This window comes from Podarcis gaigeae, assembly GCF_964106915.1.
Source record: "Podarcis gaigeae genome assembly, chromosome: 1".
Taxonomy (NCBI): domain Eukaryota; kingdom Metazoa; phylum Chordata; class Lepidosauria; order Squamata; family Lacertidae; genus Podarcis; species Podarcis gaigeae.
This window is the reverse complement of record NC_139678.1, coordinates 1,729,086-1,749,813: the sequence shown is the minus strand read 5'-3', so window position 1 is coordinate 1,749,813 and position 20,728 is coordinate 1,729,086. Positions and strand designations below refer to the sequence as shown.

Genomic DNA, 20,728 nt, shown 5'->3' with positions numbered 1-20,728 from the left:
CCTTTTCAAAACCTGAGGCTATAAGTTCTTGTGGGGAAAGCCCCAGGCCCTTCAATTTTTCATAGAGCAACAATCTCCATTTAGACTGGAACGGGTCTAATAGAGTCAATGGAGCCACTCCCACTGGGAAAAATATGAGTTTTAGCCAGAAGTGAATCTTCAGGATCCATATCCTGGCATTGATAGGGAGTTGACCTACCTCCAGCCTAATGGCTGTGTTGGAAACACAGGTAGGTAACCCTAGTAGGGAGCGGTAAAATTTAGTTTGTACAGATTCCAGGGACTTGAGTTTTTGACAGTTAAATATCTGGGTGCCATACATCAGTTGTGGAAGTATTTTTGCGACAAAGACCTGGGAGGCAGCAGGAACATATTGACCTCCTTTTCTATAGAAGAATCTTATGATAGCTCTGGAAGATCTTTGCGCATTTGCCATGGAATTCTTAATCTGATGGCACCAGGATCCCTTCTCATCAAAGATTATTCCAAGATATCTAAAGGATGTTACTTGCTCAATAGGTTGGTTATTAATTTTCCATTTATGTCGGAGTTTTCTCTTGGAGAACACCATAATTTTTGATTTAGTGTAATTTATTATTAGGTGTTCAGCTTCGCAATACTCTGTAAGAGCTCGTAAAAGTTTTCTTAGACCCACACAAGAGAAGGAAATAAGTGCCGCATCATCTGCGTACAAAAGGACTGGGATTGGTATATTATTTAGGTTTGGGGGATGAGTACTTGCATCCTCCATCTTTCTGACTAAGGAGTTTATGTAGAAATTAAATAGAATAGGGGCAAGAACACAGCCTTGCTTGACACCATGGAAACTTTGGATTTCCTTTGATAGGTTCCCATAACGGTCACATCTAACACAGATCCGAGTGTTTTCATGTAGTCTACGGATAAGAAGCAAAAGACGTCTGTCGATGTTTGTGGCACTTAATTTTTCCCAAAGTCTGTGCCGGGGTATCAAATCGAAAGCTGATTTGAAATCTATAAAGGCTACATAGAGGGAGCCTCCTTTCTTTGAGGTGTATTTCTCCACTAGATGTTGCAATACCAGTCCTTGGTCTAAAGTTGATCTATGTGCCCTGAAACCAGCCTGGGCTTCCTTAAGGATGTGCTCCCATTCCAGCCAGTCCGCAAACTTTTCACGTAAGTGAGTTGCGTAAAGTTTGCTAATAATGCTTAAGAGACTGATTGGTCTGTAATTGGCTGGATCAAGTTTACAGCCTTTCTTGAATATGGGAACGATGATTGCCAATCCCCAGTCCTCTGGTATTATTGCTGTTTGATCTATGCTGGTGAATAGGGTGGCAAGGACTGGGGCCCACCAGTCAATATTGGCTTTGAGAAGCTCAGGGGAGATATTATCTGCTCCCGGGGCTTTTCTGTATTTGAGTGCCTGAATAAGCCTCCTGACCTCCGCAACCGACACCGGAGGCCACTCATCACCTGCCGCACACTGTGTTAGTGGCTGTGTCAAAGGCAGAGCTGAATATAATGATTGGAAAAATGCCTCCCAAGTCCCTGCAGGTATAGTATACTCCACTTCTGAGGAGGTAGATCGCACTCCATTCGCTACCATTCTCCAGAAGGTGGCCGAGTCTCTCTCTCTGGATGCATCTATTAGGCATTTCCATTCTCTTTTCTGTGCCAGGAGTTTTTTGTTTTTAATCAGGATTTTATAATTTCGTTTATCTTCAAACCAGACCGTGGGGAGTTGGGGTAAATTGGCAGATCTATAATTCTTGTATTTTTTCAGTAAGTTTAGCTTCATGTCCTGGCATTCTTGATCAAACCAGGGTTTGGAGTTTTTATATACTGAGGATTGCCTATTTGACCTGTTCCTTTTTTCCTTCAGGGAATCTTGAAGGAGTGAAATTAACTCCTGAAATAAATTTATTTTTAATTCATGGCTTGAGGAAGTTATAAGGTTATCTCTCTTAGTGAGGAATTCCTTTGAGCATAGCCTACTTGAAATTTCCTTATGCAGTTCATCTGTCCATCTAATACGAGAATATCTGAGCTCCAAAGCTGTGTTGGTTTGTTTTTAATAGGAATCCAGCAGTCCCCCCCCCCCCCGTGCTTTTACACAGAATGAGGAAGGAGCAGGCCTTGAGGGTAGGACTTTTACATTTAAGCTAAGAATATAAAAAGGTAAAAGATGTAAGCTAAGGATGTAGAAACTTATGCTGATCCTGCAGCTGGATGAAGCCTGGGGGTCCTCTAAGCCAGCACCCTGTTCTCACGGTGGCCAACTGGGCACCCACGAGGGGCACCTGAGCACAACTGCCATTCAGAAGCCCAGGCCTCCGGCGGGAAAACCGCCAGGGCAGGAGTGAGCAAAGGCGTTGCATCCACAGAAGTAGAGCCTCCAGATGCAATGGTGCTGCTTTATTCTACTTTGGCCAGGCCCCATCTGGCTTACCGTGTCCAGTTCCAAGCTCCACAGTTCATTTACATTTCAATTTTTTTAATTGCTTTTGTAATAAGTTGCAGTATCGCTCTGTCTAAATCACATTGCATCTTATATAATACCACTCTTACTGCAAAATTGCTTACATCTGATTGGAAAAAAGCTTACTCAATGAGGAACAGAAAAAGTTGAGGTTTATTCAGACATATTATCCCAAATTAATAAAGTTATCTTCCTTTTTTAAAACAAATAAGTAAACAACTGTATTTCAGTAAAGTGGCCTTGCCTGTGCTCTTATTCCATGAACCTAAAAGTGTGCTATTTTAGCCACTAACCTCCCAGAGTTTAACCCTTTCTTTAAAGGTTGGTACAGCCACCGGTCTCCACTTCCCAACACAGAGAGTTCTAGCTGCTGCCTCTAACCGTTTAAAAAGGATACTGACAAAGTAAACTGCATACGAAGAAGTGTGACCTAGATGCAGGGGGACCGGGAGGCCCCTCGCTAGGAGGAGAGGCTGCAGGGAAGCAGGCTTAGATTGGAGAAGAGAAAATGAGAAGCTAAGAGGCGAGCCAGGATCTCCACTGGCGTTGAGGATGGGCCGAATAGGGCAGGGCATAAACGAACCCATTTCAGCAGGCCTTTAGGGGTATCAATGCCACAGCAGTATTTTAACCCACACGGGTGGCGCTGTGGGTTAAACCACAGAGCCTAGGACCTGCCGATCAGAAGTTGGCGGTTCAAATCCCCGCGATGGGGTGAGCTCTCGTTGCTCGTCCCTGCTCCTGCCAACCTAGCAGTTCGAAAGCGTGTCAAAGTGCAAGTAGATAAATAGGTATTGCTCCAGCAGAAAGGTAAACGGCATTTCCATGCGCTGCTCTGGTTCTCCAGAAGCGGCTTAGTCATGCTGGCCACATGACCCGGAAGCTGTACGCCGGCTCCCTCAGCCAGTAAAGTGAGATGAGCACCACAACCCCAGAGTCGGTCATGACTGGACCTAGTGATCAGGGGTCCCTTTACCCTTTATTGTCACTACTGACTCTGCCATGGTTTTATCTGTTCCTGTTTTTATCTGACTGATGATCTGTAACTGAGGGAGAGGGGGTTGCTTTTAATTTATTCCACTGTACCCCACTTTGGTACCCTCTTGTGTGGGGAGGAAGGCTAAAGAATATTTTAAATGCATTGCAAGAAAAATGATTTAAACATTCCCAACAGCATAAACCATTCAAGAGAGAATGTCGGACTGACTCTCTTTCCACTTGAGGTTCTTAAGCAGAGGCAAGATGGCCTCACCTATTGGGGCTCCAGAGGGTGGGGGGTTTCCTGCATCAGCTGGGGGGACGGGGGGTGTTGGGCTGACTCCCCATGAGGCCCTTCCCAACTCTAGGATGTTGCCTTCTGCAACCTGATGCTTAGCCTTGCCATAAACCGAGCGAGAGAACATCCCTTCATTGCTTAAAAGGCAGGATCTCAGTATCCAGTTCCCATCTGCCTTCTGAAGACTGTAGGCAGACTAAGTCCTCTCTGCATAATGCCTTACGCTGTTTTAATTTTTAAAAAATCTTACCTTCAATGGGAAGCACGTTAGGGCCATTTAGGCTTCCGTTTTCCACCTTCACGGTTTCCCGCAGTGTGAGCCCCTCTGTGCTGAAAATGGAGTTAGCCAAGTCCCTTTTCACTGTACTGGCATTCCCTCTCCTTGGAACTGGTGCCTGTGGACTTTCCTGCCTATTCCCGGAGAAAGAGCTCATGGAGGTTCTTCTGGGGATGCCAGCATGGCTCACCTGCCTACCTGTCGGTGTGGAACATGCAGCGTGAGCAGAACCTGGTGACTGGCACAGTTTCCCTCTCGCTGGTGTCAAAGGAGAGACCAAGGGAATAACATTTTCAACTGCCGCAAGACAAGAGTCCCGATTTTGTAGATGTAAAGGTGTAGAAAACTTGGTTCCATTAAAGCATTCATTGCCCCAGGTCAGTGGAGACTTCCTTGACATGTTGCTGTTTGAGAGTGCTACTTCAGCGCTAGAGGAGCTAACTGCCGCATGAATTCCCCCATCTTTCACGGTGTCCACTTGCTCTGGGCACTCGTCCTCCGATTCTTGAGTCAGGAAACCCAGATCAAAGTTAACAGAGAACAACTCCTGGGAAACATTGTGGAACTCTCCAGGACGCTGGGCTTCTCCTTTGCCTGCACCGACAGGATCAACAGATGCTTCCAAACCTCCATCTCTTGGGATTGTCAGTGACTTCATGAGGTTTCCTTGGCTGACCTCATGAAGCTCCTCCCTTGAGGTCTGCCTTCCAGAGGTCTCCTCTTCCTTGCTCAGGGTACTGGCTTGAGGACCCCGCAATGATGGCTCTGAAAGCTCCCCTTCTTTTGTGTCTGGATGAGGGCCACTCTCTGCAAAATCCTCTCCTATAAAGAAACACCCAGGCACTTCAGTAGGGCTTGCATTCCTCTCAGCCAGCTTCTGGGATCCTTGATAACTTCTGCAAGCCGACTCCTTTCCTGAATGGTTTGCTCCTGGATCATGATTTGCCACTGGTGGAGTTCTCCCTTGAATGCCCATCTGCTTTTCATCGTCACACTCAAATATTTCGTCCCAATCAAAATCATTTATCTTGCTAAAGGAAGCTTCAGGAATGCAGCTTTTTTCCAAAGGGTTATTCAAGGAACACTGTTCCTGAGCATCGGTGAGTTCAGACATGGTCAGAGGTGACATGGAAGGTGGTTTGAAAGGAGTCAGTTTTTCTCCTGAAGGACGTTTGCCTGCAAACACACCGGAAACACATTTTTGCACTGAGCTTAACTGCTGGGCTACATCCTCTGTCTCTTCTTCAGAATCAAATAATTCATTCAGAGAAGGGGGAGACTGTGACAGAAGCCTTGCTGCATTTGTTGGGATGCATTTTCCCCAAAAAGCATCCTCTTCGGCACTAGCACCAGGAAGCACAAACAAATCCACCACTGCTGCTGCTGGTGGTGCATAAAACAAGGAAGAAAGGGGAGAATTTTCTTCTGCAAAGCAGCCGTAGCCTGAGTCTGCACCGTGTCCATTCCATGAGTCGCACACTTTTGAGATGGGCTGAAATTTTGTTTCTGCTGCGTTTTCGCGATCAGCAACGCTTCTCTGGGCAATGCTTATGCTGGCAGATTCCTCCATGTTTTCCTCATCCTTATCTGACTTTTTTTTACATCCAGCACCTTCAACCAACGGCAAAGTGCTTGCTGGAAAACCATCTGCAGGGCTGAGCCCCTCTGTAGCACGACTTTCAGAGTCTACCGTCAGAGCCTGAGGCCTATTCACAGATTTGAAGCTTGTTGCTTTAAAGAGAGATACACATTCTGCATCAAGCTCCACGGAGGAAAATGAGCGGTGTGTTGCTGCTTTTGGAGCCTCTGCCTGGGTTTTTCTAGAGAAAGGCGCCTTTTGAGCAGCTGCAGCATCACGATACCTCTTGCCCCGCTGAGCCCCCTCCGATGCCTCAACATCTTCCCAGTGAAAATAAGGACGGGTATCCAGCTCATAGTGGCATTCTCCCTAGTTGAAAAAAAGAAAAGACACTATTTCAGATATCTGTTTGACTCAAAGTTCATCGCACTCCTTATCCCCCCATCAACTGTGTTTACTAGACTGACATGGCTTCAGTCTTGCAGAAGGGAAAGGGCCAGGAGACCAACATTTGCTCTTGAGGGCTCAAGGAGAAAATCAAGAGAGCCTGCTGGATCAGGCCAACAGCCCATCTAGTCCAGCTTTCTGTTCTCACAATGGCTTCTCCCCAGATGCCTGTGGGAAACCAGCAAACAAGACTCAAGCACAAGAGTCCTCTCGCTTTGTGCGACCTCCAGCAACTGGCATTCAGAAGCAATATGGCCTCTGACTCCACTTTCTACATCTCTCCATCCACAGATCTGTCCCTTTATTCCTACTCGCTGGTTCTCAATCCCCAGTCCACAAGAGGACCTCTTCCATGACTGCTAAGCTTACTCAGCAGGAGTCTTTGATGAGGTACTTTGTCGAAAGCCTTTTGAAATTCCTAAGTATGCTATGCTTGTTGATACTCTCAAAGAGGTCTAATATGTTCATAATGCAAGACTTGGCGTTGCAGAAGCCATGCTGGTTCTGTTTCAGGAAGGCTTGTACTTCTATAGGTTTGGTTATTTTATCTTCTAACAATACTTTCCATCAGTTTTCCGCTACTGCTTCCAAATTCTGGACTGACTATATTCTGGAAAACAATGCCTGTGTGTATTGGTGCAGCCTTCCCTAAGTTCACAGGATCATGGAGTCATTTAAATCAAAACAGAACGATGCAGCTAGTTCATTTACCTGCCAATTTGGCCTACAAAAAAAAAAATAACATTAAAAATGGCCTGATATATAAGTTACATAAAGCAACTCTCCTCCAGGGGTACCTAAGTCTGGCAGCTAGGATCATAGTGTGTGTCCTCATTTCAGACTCACAAGGTCTTACATAAATGCTCTCCTTCCCTATGGAAAAGGACACTTGACCCCAGGCAGGTTCTAAACTGCAGGTGGGAAGCAAAGACACTCTCACACCTTCACACGTTGCTTAGTAGAGTAAAGCATCAAAAAACCATTTGAAGGAACTAACAAAACTTGAGATTTGAAACCAGCTGCTCAGCAAAATAGGTCATGGGACAAAACCGCTCCTTTCCCAATACGATTGCATTAGCACAACGGCTTTCATTAAGAATTATAGAATCCTGCCAGACTTAACAATATTCACAACTTGGAAAGGTGACAGAAAATGTGGTGCCTAACAATTAAATGGGCTTCTGGCCACAACAGTTCTCTCTCTCTCTCTCTCTCTCTCTCTCTCTCTCTCCCTCTCCCAGGGGAGCAGGGCATCAATAAAAGGGAGAATCCATATAGCTCATTACACAAACATCCCACCCGCAGAGTCACAAGGCAACTCTGGCTTTGGGAGTACAGGAGTCATAATAACAATTCTGACAACTCTTGGGCTCCAAGAGTTGACTCCTTGCAATGCAAAAGAACCCCATGGCTGGAGCACATGAAGAATAAGCCTCCAAAGGGAACACAAGGCAATAGGAAGGAAGGAAGGAAGGAAGGAAGGAAGGAAGGAAGGAAGGGAGGGCAAAGCCAACACAGCATAATTTTGGAATGAACATCAGCTTCCCTGCTGTCATTAGGGGCAATGTGTTTTCTGTAACAAGCTGGAGAAGCAAGCAGGGAAAGCTGGCAAGCCTTTCAGATTGCTGAGTGCAGCTTTATCCTCTTAAATGCCCATATGACCCTTTAATGCTCCAGGGCAAAGTAGTGCAGGACCTGATTAGCAACAGAGAGAGTGTGTGTGTGTGTGTGTGTGTGTGTGTGCGCGCGCGCGTGGGTATTAGTGGAAGCTCTCAGCACACCAAGCTTAGCTTTTCAGATGTGGGTTGAAAAGCAAACCATGCAAACAGAATTGTGCAGAACCATCCCTCCTCCAAGCACAGCTTCTGCAACCTCCCCCACGAACCTGCGCCTTTCTTGTCACTGTTCTGTGCTAAAAACTCCTCCCTAGAAGTTCTCTCAACTCCTGTGATCTTGCCCTCATTGCCACAGTCCCAGGGGTGACAGCAGGTGTGCCAGCAGACTCATGTGTATGGCTCAAGTGTGCCTTGAACTGTATGACCACCTGACTGGAGCATTCCAACCTCCAATGGGCTTCTGCCTGGGGCTACCGCAATGCTTCAAGCTAAGTTGCTCACCTTCACCGCACTCAGGCTCCCATGGGGCCTCCAACAATCCCTGCTAACTCAGATGCCTGGCAAGACCTTTGCAGTCATCCTGCCCCTTCTCAATCTAGGGCCAACCAACGAAGCTGAGCGTTGGTCAATTCAGGACATACAAAAGGAAGAACTTCACCATGCGTGGTTAAACTATTGAATTCACTCCCATGAGATGTGGCTGTGGCCACAAACGTGGATAGCTTTAAAGGGGTGTTAGACAGATTCATGGAGGAGGCTATTCATGGCTTCTAGGCCAGGATAGCTCTGCTCTGCCTTCACATAGAATCATAGAGTTGGACGAGACCACAAGGGCCATCGAGTCCAACCCCCTGCCAAGCAGGAAACACCATCACGGAGGCAGCGATGCTCTCCTGAATGCCAGTTGCTGGAAGCCACAGAAGGGGAGAGAGCTCTTGTGTTGAAATTGTGCTTTTGGGTTTATCTGGGTGGCCACAGTGAGAAGAGGACGCTTGCCTTTTGAGGCACAAGAGTTCTCTATGACTATAACCATGATCCTGAGTGGAAGTTCTTCTGCGGGCTTCTGCTGTGAAAAGGAGATGCATTTTCAACACTGTTGGAAGTATTCCAAAGAGGCAAAACAGACATAAATAAACAAAATTATCCAAGCACAGATTGAGGTTGTCTTGCATGGACAGTTCCCATCCTGCAGACATTTGATCCCAAGTGCTGAAGCTGCAACAACAACAGAGCATTTGCACTGCTCCTGCACGTGTGGGACTTGACTCCCTCCTCTGGATTCTCTGCAGGCTTCCAGCCGCAGTTTCCCGCCCATGGAATCCCAGCAGCCATAAGTAGGAGTCGCGCATGTGGGCAATTATAGCCTTGAGCCATTTTGTTGGCGTAGGAGTGTGAATTGACGTAGGAGAGAAAAACCGACAAGTGTTAAATTTAACACTCTGACGTTATTGCAGGCCAAGAACTGCATTACTGCGCGTGACTCAAGCTCCTGAACCCAAAGTGAGTTTGCTGCTTAAAACCTGCCTAAGTGTGCCAACACACGGCATCACCTGTTCACTGGAAGCACATTTGCATCCCTAGCTAAAGCAGAAGCGCCTGCAAGGAGGTCCTACAAAAGGGGGTTGAAATCCACCCAGGGTACACTTTTTATTAAAGAATCCACAGAAGTAGGCCAACAATGCAATCCTTTAATTTACTGCGCTCTGCATGGTAGTAAACACAGTGTTCGAAATTCCCGTTGTTCTAGGCGCGTTTTGCAACAGGGAATTTCATTAGCGTGAGCAGTTTCTGAGCTCTGGACGCAGTACTGAGCCTAAGATTTCAGATTAAAACTGCAGAATGAAGGAAAGGAGGAACTTTTTCTGCCTCCCCAATCCCAGCTACTGGAAGACTGAAGACTGGAAAAAAGACCCTCTTAAGAATATTAGGGGGGTGGGCAGGGGAAGGACTAGACCATGTGAAAAATGAACATAATATTTTAGCTTCAATTCATTCATTTTCAGCTTTGCATTCTTGTTATTAAAAAAACACACCTAGACGTTCCGTTGTTGCATCCATAACCTAGAAGTTTAAGGTGCTCCTAGCTTTCATATCTCAGTTTCTAACACTGGGTAAACATTGTCCTCAAAGTTCAACCATTCACCATTTAATTATTATTATTATTTATTAATTACTTTTCTTCCAACAGCAGCTCAAAGCGACTTACAACAAACAAACAAACAAAACATTAAAAACAGCATAAAACAAAATAAAATAAGAATCTAATAGACAATCATATTCTTAAAAGGCAGGATTAAAACATCTCAACCACTCAAGGAGGCCATGGATAATTTAAAATCAAAGGCTGGGCAGAAAAGAAATGTTTTTGCCTATTGCCGAAAGATATGTAATCATGGCATCAGGCGAGCCTCCCTGGAGAGAGCATTCCTCAAATGGGGACCCACCACTGCAAAGACCTGTTTTCATGTTGCCACCCTCCAGACCTCTCATGGAGGAGGCAAAGGAAGAAGGGCCTCAGAGGATGATCGAAGGGTCCAGGTCGGTTCATATGGGGGGAAGCAGTCCAAGAAGCATTGGGGTGCAGAGTTGCATGAGGTTTTATAGGTCAAAACTAGTGTTTTGAACTGGGCCCAGAAGCTAACTGATAGCCAGCACAGCTGGGCCAGGATTACAGTTGTGTGCTCAGACCGCCTTGCCCCGGTGAGCAGCCTGGCCACCAAATTTGGCACCAGCTAGTTTCTGAAATCTGAATTCACAATCTCTTATTGGTGTCAACATCTACGGAGGCTCCTGTTGTTGAAGCTACAGCTCCCAAAGCACAAGCACAGCAGAAAAGCCTTGAAAGGGGTATTGTGCAAAAGCTGCGTTCCTTCTAGTGAGCTGCGCCCAGCAAGCACACGCTCACTGAACAGAAAGTCATCTGCTGGGCTCTTCTAGAGCAGCTGTGCGGACTCCTCCACAGGATTCCAGAGCAGAGCAACTGGCGGCTTCTCTCTAACAGAGGAGAGGTGGTCACCCATGGCCTGCAGGCCAGATCCAGCCTGCCAGGCCTCATCTTTATCTACAAGCGGACTGGGAGATAAGGCTCCGAGTCTGATCTTTAGGGCAATGAGGGATCTTTTATCTCCAGTCTTAGTGCTAAGCACCACAGCACTGTGATGGGAGATAAGCCCACTGCCTGCTCTCAAAGCGCTGAAGGCAGCACTGTGGAATCTGCAAACTCCAGCTAGGGGAAAATCCAATCCGTTTGGCCAAGCCTCCGTTGCCTTAGCAATGAAGCCAGGAAGGCATTAATAAAAAGCTGCTTTTATGGTTCATCTGTGTGCTGATGTGTGCATCTGCATGAAACAGAGGGTTGTTTCCCACTTTTCTGCAGCAGGACACAACTGTCTCCGTGGCTTTTTTGTGCTTGGAATAAAAGGCACACAGAGAAAAGCCAAAAAAATCCACACCTAAAATTTTCCAAGTTAGAATCTCATGCATGTATTTGCTCAGAATTTACAGCAAACTGAAGCGTTTTAACATTAAACTAAGTTACTGAGATCAACAGGTCCTCAAACCTGAATGCAATGAACTCACCTAAGATACATGAAGCATGACATTGCCCCAACCCCATTAGCAAATCAGACCTCCGAAGCGGAATTGTATGATTTGTGTGATTCACACGCCTGTCTGTGAGGAGCGTGAGAAGGGAAGACAGGCTTATCTTTCTTCCGGTACGAGACTGTAAAACTGTACAGTGGTGCCCCGCAAGACGAATGCCTCGCTAAACGAAAAACCCGCAAGACGAAAGGGTTTTCCGATTTTTTAGCGGCTTCGCAAGACGAATTTCCCTATGGGCTTGCTTCGCAAGACGAAAGCCCATAGGGAAATCTCCGGGGACAGTGGGGAAGCGCAGCGCGCCTTCTCCTCTGTTCCCGGACCTGTCCTAAGGCTTGCGGTGGGAGGTCCGGGAACAGAGGGGAAGGCGCGAAGGGCTTCTCCTCTGTTCCCGGGGCTTGCGGTGGGAGGAGGGTTTTTCCTCCCCACCGCCAACATTCAGAACAGCATTCTGAATGTTGGCGGTGGGGAGGAAAGCCCTCCTCCCACTGCAAGCCTTCAGGACAGGTCCGGGAACAGAGGGGAAGGTGCGCAGCGCTTCTCCTCTGTTCCCGGGGCTTGCGGTGGGAGGAGGGTTTTTCCTCCCCACCGCCAACATTCAGAACAGCATTCTGAATGTTGGCGGTGGGGAGGAAAGCCCTCCTCCCACCGCAAGCCTTCAGGACAGGTCCGGGAACAGAGGGGAAGGTGCGCAGCCTGCTGCCCCGCGCGAGGGGCGCTCTTAAGCAGAGCGCCCCTCGCGCGGGGCCGACATTCGCCGCTTGGAGAGCCCTGCGGGGAAGTCCTGCAGGGTTCCCCAAGCTGCGAATGTCTGCGCCGCGCGAGGGGCGCTCTGCTTAAGAGCGCCCCTCGCGCGGGGCAGCAGGCTGCTATCCGCAGCTTGGAGAGCCCTGCGGGGAAGTCCTGCAGGGCTCCCCAAGCTGCGAATGTCTGCCCCTCACGCGGGGCAGCAGGCTGCTATCCGCAGCTTGGAGAGCCCTCTGAACCTCTTCTGAAGGCGGGTGGGGGGCAAAAGTCTTTGTCCCCCCTGCCTGCCTTCCCGGGGGTTTTTTAAATGCTGGCGGGCGGCAGCGCTGCCGCCCGCCAGCATTTTAAGATCGCCCCGGACAGCGGAGAAGTCCTCCGCTGTCCCGGGGTTTTTAAAATGCTGGCGGGCGGCAGCGAAGGCTTCGCTGCCGCCCGCCAGCATTTTAAAATTGCCCCAGGACAGCGGAGAAGTCTCCGCTGTCCCGGGAAGGGGGGGGGAAGCAAAGACTTTCGCCCCCCCCCGTCGGCCTTCAGAAGAGGTCGGGGGACAGACTGTCCCCAAACCTGGTCTGAAGGCGGTTTCCATAGGAACGCATTGATTGATTTTCAATGCATTCCTATGGGAAACCGTGCTTCGCAAGACGAAAAACTCGCAAGACGAAAAGACTTGCGGAACGAATTAATTTCGTCTTGCGAGGCACCACTGTACTTTCAATTTTACGCTATGGATTCTTCCACTCTCGGAGCTGAGAGCGAGCACCATGATTGCTTGTCTGTATATTCTGTAAATAAATTACTAGTTGTCAGAGCTGCCCCAAGGTCCCAGCTCACAGAGGATCAACGCCAGGTCGTCGTTATGTACAAAAGTCTTTATTGAAGTTCAGTTTCCATTTCAAAGCCGCAGCGCACAGCTCTACGTCTTAAACCCTAGACCGTCGAAGTCCCGTCTGAATCTCCTCCCCCCTGACACCAGTTTAAGATCCTAGCCCTGCTCCACCTCTTCCGCTGCTCTCTCCTCCTCTGGGTCCTCCTGCCCGCTGGGGCATTCCCCTTTCTGGACTCTTCTGACGCTGAGTCGCCTGACTCCTCCCCCTGCCTCCGGCGGGCTTTAGGACCTGGTTCCCAATCCTCATTCTCTGCTGTCCCGCGCTCCTGTACATTTGAACTTGTTCCTCGCGCTAACCCCGTGACCCTCCTCCTGACCGTTACACTGCTTCTGTCACTGCTTCTCTCTTCCGGGAGGCTCGCTGGACTTGACCTCCCCTCCTTTGCCTGACTCTCCGATAGAGGCGTGGTCAGCCCTGACTCATCTCTCCCTGGTGGGGGATACGCTGGCCCCGATACCTGGGACTCTTCCCCCCCACTACGCTCTGGTGGGGAAGCTGGTCCTGATTTCCAACTGCTGCTCTGGGAGTCCCCGCTGGCCCCTTGCTCCTGGAGTGTCCCCCTTGGGAACCCCCTTGCCCTGGCCACCGGCGCCCCCTTCTGTGAATCTTCCGATTCACTGGAGAGGCTCATGGAATCTCTCGGGCCACTGTCATCTTCTCCTACGCTCCCCTCGGATTCTTCCCCTTCGCTCTCCATCTCCTCCCTTCCCTGTGCTTCTGCTCTTGAGCCCCTGACACTAGTTTAGAACTACAATGTCTCTAACGTCTTGCTGTGTTAAGCCAGAAGGATAGTGTGCTTACACCAGCTGATATAGGTCGCTGGGAGCACCCTGGAGAAGAAAGGGATGCCTTTTCCAGAGCTCCGCTCACCGGAGTACGTCCAGAGGAATGGGGGCTGCAGGCACCCCAGGGCCTTTTCTCCTAACTCCGCTTGGGCCTGCAAAGGGTCTGAAGATGCTTGCTTACTGGCAAAGGTCTCTTTGAACATGCTTTGCAGCCCATTACCTTATAAATGTTCTGAACGGCAGGCTCAAGACTGCCCCCTCCCCCCCCCCCCCGAGTCCAAAACCCACTCCTACGAATTGCAGCCTGGCCCCTCAGCCTGCTCAGCTTCCTTCAACAAAGTCACAACACCGTCTCATGCAAACTATAAAGTCTGACATGACTCTTATAGGGAGATAATGTTTGTTCGGTGAGGCTGTGAGCTTACCAACCTCTTCGTGCCTCATCTGCTCGATCATCTCCATCATGCTAATGAAGTGGTGGCAGCGATCCGAGTGGTCCACCAGGTGGGTAGGGAAAGGGCGGTTCTGCCACAGCCTCCACTCTGTCAGAGACAGCACATGGACCTCCTTGGCTTGCGAGTCCTGGGTTTCAAAACAGAGAGCAACACAGAGCTCATTCCAAGTACTGGCTGGCAAAATACAAAGCATCTCATGATCCAGATTGTACAAAAATAGTAATTCCAGTTACAGGGCTTGATGCATAAACAAAACATTAACAGTTATTGCAAGAAGACGACTCTCTCTTAAAATACTCTTTATTTTTCACTCATTTGTTAGTTAAGAGACAGAGAGCACCCAAGTACTGTGCATGGACTGTGACACACATTGTCTTCTATTCAACGGCCAGGGTTGCTGGCAGGAGTCTTTCCCAGCCCTGGAGATGTGGAGACTGCAAAGCAGGTCCTCTAAGACTTGAGCTACAGCCATTCCCCGGCTGGTGTCTGAAGTTCATGGCAAAAGCAGCCCTTTGTTATGCTTGACAAGGGATCAGTCCACTTTCCTCCTGGCTGAGGCACATCCAGCAAGACAGAGCTTGGAATTCCTGCTCCAGGCCAGAGAACACCCAACAAGCGCATTCAGGCCCCAACTTACTCTCGTCTCCTCATCTTCTAATGTTTCAAAGTGACTTTGAGGCATAACTGGGTTTCTGATTCCATCACCAGCTTTGATTTTATACAATCTATTCCATCTTTCAAATTCTTCAGCTGTAAGGCACCAAGCTTCGGAGGGACAGGTTTGCTTTGCATCTGGAAAGTGTTTGGAGGCAGGGAGGGAGAGAAGGTTGATATGTAGAAGAAAAATCTGTCAAATAGGCACCCGACACATAGCTTGTCAAACAGAAGATTCCTCTAAACTCCTGAAGCTCAGCACAAGATTGCCCTCCCTTCGTGGATTTGAGCCCCACATTGGGCAAAAGATTCCTGCTTTGCAGGGGGTTGGACTAGATGTCCCTTGGGGTCCCTTCCAACTCTACAATCCTGTGATAGAAGCAGACCAGTTCTGAAAGCAGGAAAGCCAAGAGGGATAAGACAGACTTTAGGAAATACACACACACACACACACACACACACACACACACACACCCCATTGCATGGGGCAGGAGTGAGATGATATTGCACCGTGTGGCACGAAGGAGACAATAAAACATCTGGTGAAACACATCTGCACATGGAACGACCTCATGAAGGAAGGTGAATGAGGAATTTTGCATTCAAACAAGTGGTATGTCTATGTTTCCTTCTCCTAATCTAGATGCCGGACAATACACATGGGAAAGCAGCAAAAGTGCCTCACCTGGAACAGGCCTGGATTTAGTCGCTACTGATATCCCTCCAACAACTAAGCCAGGGTGCAATAATCCTTTTCCAAAGCCCTCACATATCCATATATAGTTGGTGGAGCAGGGCCACTTCCATGCCTATGACCCTCCCCATGCCGTTAAGGGCTGCCTTGGGGGACGTGCCAGTGAGATCTTTGTGCAGGGCTTCCTCAGTGGAGGCCCAGAGCCCTGAACTCCCTTCTGGTTGGTTGGTGCCTCATCACTACAGTAGAAGCACTCAAGGAAACCTTGAAACTTTTCTCTTTTGTGCTGCTTGTTGAGACTTGGAGCAGCTTCCTTGCATTAAGCTGCTGACCCTTAAGGTGTGTACTGAATCGGCTGTATCTATTTTGCCATCCCTTTTCCTGCATGCCAGCTTGTGAGTGCATGGCCCTATAAAGCAGCCTTTAAATAACAGCAATGCCCCAAGAGGAGGAGAAAAAACATTCTGCACATCTTACCTGCCCCAGTGGGATAGGGAAGCCACTTTTGCAACAGCAGAGTGTGGTCTCTCCTCCCTTTTGAGGTGGGCTTGGAGGGGTTTGGCTCACGCTCCGCAGGCGTAATTGGCATCCTGTGCATCTTCGGGTCGATGCCTTCTGGAATCATCCGTGGGCTGTGCTGGTATAAGTGGAGCCCTTTGTTTTCAGAAATAGCTTTGAGGAGGCTTCTTCTGTTTAACTGGCTTTGATTGTATGTCTGCAAAACAAAGAAGAATTTCGGTGGTTTTTTGTTTGGTGGTGCTGCAATTTTCAATCTTATGCATGTTTGCCAGAAAGTACACCCCACTGCATTCAGCAGGACAGACTCCCAAGGAAGGATGGACAGACCTGCAGCTAAAGCAAGCTTGAAAACAAGTTGCTGAAAACACAGGAGGGGGAGGTGATTCTCCTGCGCTCGAATGCTGCTGGTGGGTTTCCCATAATGGGCATCTTGTTGGCCACTGTGAGAACAGGATGCTTGACTAGATGGGCCATTGGCCTCATCCAGCAGAGCTCTTCTTATGTTCTTAGGCTTGCAGACTTTTGTACACTTGGGTCAAGTGCCAATCCTTTCTGGGCCAGCAGCACTCTGGACCAGGGGTCAGCAAACATTTTCAGCAGGGGGCTGGTCCACTGTCCCTCAGACCATGTGGTGGGCTGGACTATATTTTGAAAAGAATAATAAAAATGAACGAATTCCTATGCCCCACAAATAACCCAGAGAGGAATTTTAAATAAAAGGACACATTCTACTCATGTAAAAACATGCTGATTCCTGGACTGTCCACAGACCGGATTGAGAACGCGATTGGGCCAGATCCGGCCCCCAGGCCTTAGTTTGCCTACCCATGAGATCAGGTAATTTGGTAACCTCCTCGGAACCCCTCTGTGAGGCATCCCTGGAGGCTCTCATTATTTCTTCCAGCTAACTCAGCCTGCCCACTCACCAGGAGGACATACCCCGGATCCAGTAAACCAGAGGAGACAGGAAAGAGAAAGAAAAAATAAGCACTGTTTCTACAGCCCACAGCTGCTGGATTGTTTAACTAAGCCTTGTATGTTTAAAACCAGGATTCCTAGTTCACATGCAACAGTAAACCAAGAATCCTTGGCAGATGGTCTACTCCTGCCATGGCCAACAGAAGGAAGAGAGGAGGAAAGGGGAGCCTGCAAGCCCAGAGCTTTGCTTGGGGCTACTGAGGCTCATCCATGGAACACTAAACCATGGTTTAATATTACAAACACAAATGTTATCAGATAAAACTACATCCTCCTTGTTGCTGTCTTTGTGGGAGATGGATACACAGAACATCTGGGCACGAGGATCCTAAATGTTTGCCACAGCAGACCTGTCCTGCCAAGCCATGCAGCGCTGGGCCCATTGGTTTATCTTACTCAAAGGGCACAGTAAGTCTTAGGATTTGGGTTCCCGTCTTTAGGAAATTTGGAAAAGTATTAACAAAAAAAGTGGGTTACGTTGAGGAATGCAATGAGTTGGCTGCAGAATGGGCTCCTATTGGCTCTATGTCTTACTCGCTCTTCCCGTCCTTCAGAAAGGATGACCACGATCCGCCCTTGCCGCTTGCGCCCGGTTCGGCCCATTCGTTGCACAAGCCGAATTGGACTTTTCTGAGCATCAAAGCAAACAATGAGGTCAACTTCTCCAATATCCAAGCCTTCTTCGCCCACACACGTAGAGACTAAAGTGTTGTAGCCACCCTCACGGAAACGTTTCACGACCTAAAGGACGATGGAAACACTTGAGCATTTGCTTTGCAGAGAACCTGTCAATCACCTCTAGCTTCCTGTGGCCACATCTTACTGGAGCTAAGAATGCCTGAGTCTCGCTGGTGCCTAAAGGAGTGACTCCCCTAGGAATCACATATTGAGTTCCTTGAGTTCTACAACAGAGGAAAAGCAGGATATGTAAAGGCAGCGGGGTGTGTGTTTCTGTGTGTGGAGAGACGCTTGCAGTTCTGGAAAAGATTAACTGCAAAATGATTTATTTCTTTATCAGCTTTGGCTGGTAAGTAGCTCTGGCTCTTTGGTAGGGTGTGTGTGTGTGTGTGTGTGTGTGTGTGTGTGTGTGTGGAGAGAAGCTTGCGAGGTCCCTTCCAACTCTACAATTCTAGGATTCTATGATCAATAGCTACACCATATGTCAGAGGTCAGCAACCTAACACACATGGGCCACAAGCGGCCCACGGGGGTCATTTAACTGGCCCACAAGCCGCCCACGAACCAAGCCGTCCGCTCAGCAAGTCCCCATGCACTGCGCTAAACTGGTGCAGCATGGGGACTTACTTTCGTGATGCAAAAATCGCATCTGTGCAGACACAGACGCTGGAAATCGCGGGGCGTCTTCTCCCACGGAGGGATCTCTGCTGTAGTGAATCGGCCCAGGCAAGGTAAACCTTGCCGACCCCTGCCATATGTCTTTGTAAGCCACTGCATCATTTTTATGGGCAAGTCACTACCAAATAGTAGCGGTAGTAGCAGCAGCAGCTGCAGCAGCCGACACAATCCAAACGTACCTGGATACCAAACAGTAATTTTGTTTCTATAGACTTCTGCCACTTGGTTCATCCAGATTTAGGTACTGCGCCTAAGAGCCTTATGGGAATCACACTGCATCATTTGAAAGAGGCAGGATTACTCTGGGCTTGTGCAACAGTGGCAGTTCTGCAGCCGGACCGTGATCATGCGCTTGCAACTGTGAGCAGTAGGGTTAGACGCCCATTAATTCTATAAATATCAAGAGACCTAAGCACATGCTAAACGAGCAGAAGGTATGGAGCATCATGAGTTCAGAGCATCAGCACATAGCAGCCAAGTTCTAAATGGGCACCACTGTCTTGCAAAGAGCGCTTTCTTGGCACCGGAGCTCTCCCTGCAACAACAGCTTGCTGATGACAACAAGCAAGACGTGCGCAGCATGACTTTGCCACGCTGGGCTCCCCGCCAGCCCCCGGCCCCTCCTTACCTCAAGCTGCTCCTTCTGCGTAAAGCCCTTGGTGCTCTTGCCGGTGGAGTGGCCCACAAAGGTCATGACCCTCACCTCCGGGTGGTGCTGGCTCAGCATTTCTGCAATTTCCTGCACACTGTCACGGAAGGAGGAGAAGATCATGACTCTGGTCTCTCCAAGCTGGCCTTCAGGTGCACTTGGATCTGTTTGATGCCGGAGAAAGAGAGGGAGACCCCCATATCAGCAAATGCATAGTCCCGGCTCCAACCAGTTTTTTTAGATGGGCAGCGTTACCAAGGAGATAGTGGCTTAAACTGAGAAGGCCTTTAGCAGCCTCTTTACTATATTATACACCCTGAAATTTATCCAGTTCATTGAGTGCGTTATCCATGCATCTCCTTGCAGCAGAATAGGAGGCCACAATATTTCCTCCTCAAATTCAACTCTGCATTTTTGAAAACAAAAGCAGGCATTATCAGTGGGTGCAATGATGGTCAGTTGGGTAACCACATTTCGTAAGGGGCTAATGAAGTCAAGTGATTATAAAGGCTAGGGAATGAAGCTTTGTTAAGAGAAGAACAGTTGCTGTTGTTTTGGGAAAAGGCCGTAAACTCTGGCAATCAGAATGTAAATTTACACTGAAGAAAGTCGAGGAGAAAACTCAACGAATAATTGGTAGTGACAAAAGCACAGAATACATATTTCCTACACGTCAGAAGCAGAAAGTTAGGGTGTAAATCGATGCATACTATGGATTAGCATTTTAATTACATCCGAAATGTACCTCCACGCTCCTTCCAGGATCTGAAATGTTCTACTACAACATCTTCTAATTTCTTTAACTTTGGGTGACTGTAGATGAATGGCTTCCTGTTTCCATCTCCTGTAAGGCCAAAGGTTTTTGTTTTAAATCTGTAATTTCTAGGCAGCTTTATCTTTAATAGGAACCCTTTGAAACAATTACAATCAGACTGTTGTTATGACTATTACTATGGTCTAACACACTGTTAAGAAACAATGAAATTGTTCAAGTTAAGCCATATATTTAGGGATTCATTTTTACTCAACTTCAAAAAGGTCAAAAGCAAAGAACATTTATAACAGATAAAATGAATAAATTTGTCTAAAACTAAATCATCACAGAGGCTTCAAATTCTAGCAGAAGCAAAACACCTTTTAAAACATGAAGGTAATTAACCATTCTCCTGCCAACTCAGTGTTACTGTTTGCACAAGCAAGAGAGCTTCCTTTTGAATTTAATAGTCTTTATACCTCGGTAGTGTCAGTCGGGGTGTGCAAGGTCTTAGAGGAGGAGCAGTAACTCTGGTGGCAGACAGGTCATGCTCCTTCTGGGGTAGCCTGTCTACCTTTGGTTGCCCACCCTGCACTCAGCCCTCGGTGAGTTAGGAACTTCCCCTGCTTGTGAAGACGGGCTGTGGGGGACTGAGCGGACAAGACCAAGAGGGGGTCCAATGGTCAAGAAGGAAGATTCTGCACATGCTGTACAGGGAAGTGAAGGGCAGATGGGGCTCATCCACCTGGGAACGGAGCCCGTCTACAAGAATGAAAACTCTGATCCTAAACCTCTGCTGCTTTGTGGCACATATTTGGGAGAAGAAAGGGCTAAGGAGTGAATGCTACACAAATCCAGAGTGGAGCCCCTAAGCCGGCAAGATGGCACCTTGCCCGCCTCCTTCCGATAACTCCTGCAGCCAAGCTGGTGCCGAACGTCTTGCTCTGTTTTCCTTTAGGCTACATCAGCAAAGCCGAGAGGGGGGTCTTGTTGT

At 48.2% G+C, this 20,728-nt stretch overlaps 1 protein-coding gene across 2 annotated transcripts in view; it reads right to left on the bottom strand.

Annotated features, from left to right (window-relative positions):
• The window catches only part of FANCM (FA complementation group M), a 54,299-nt gene that overhangs the window by 10,705 nt on the left and 22,866 nt on the right, over positions 1-20,728 (bottom strand). For both annotated transcript variants that reach the window (XM_083730479.1, XM_083730480.1), the window contains 7 exons: positions 19,726-19,824; positions 18,960-19,144; positions 17,510-17,716; positions 15,956-16,193; positions 14,768-14,922; positions 14,105-14,257; positions 3,988-5,962 (listed from right to left, as the gene is read on the bottom strand). In XM_083730479.1, the coding sequence (XP_083586605.1) occupies positions 3,988-5,962; positions 14,105-14,257; positions 14,768-14,922; positions 15,956-16,193; positions 17,510-17,716; positions 18,960-19,144; positions 19,726-19,824 (3,012 nt within the window). The remainder of the gene's footprint in view (positions 1-3,987; positions 5,963-14,104; positions 14,258-14,767; positions 14,923-15,955; positions 16,194-17,509; positions 17,717-18,959; positions 19,145-19,725; positions 19,825-20,728) is intronic.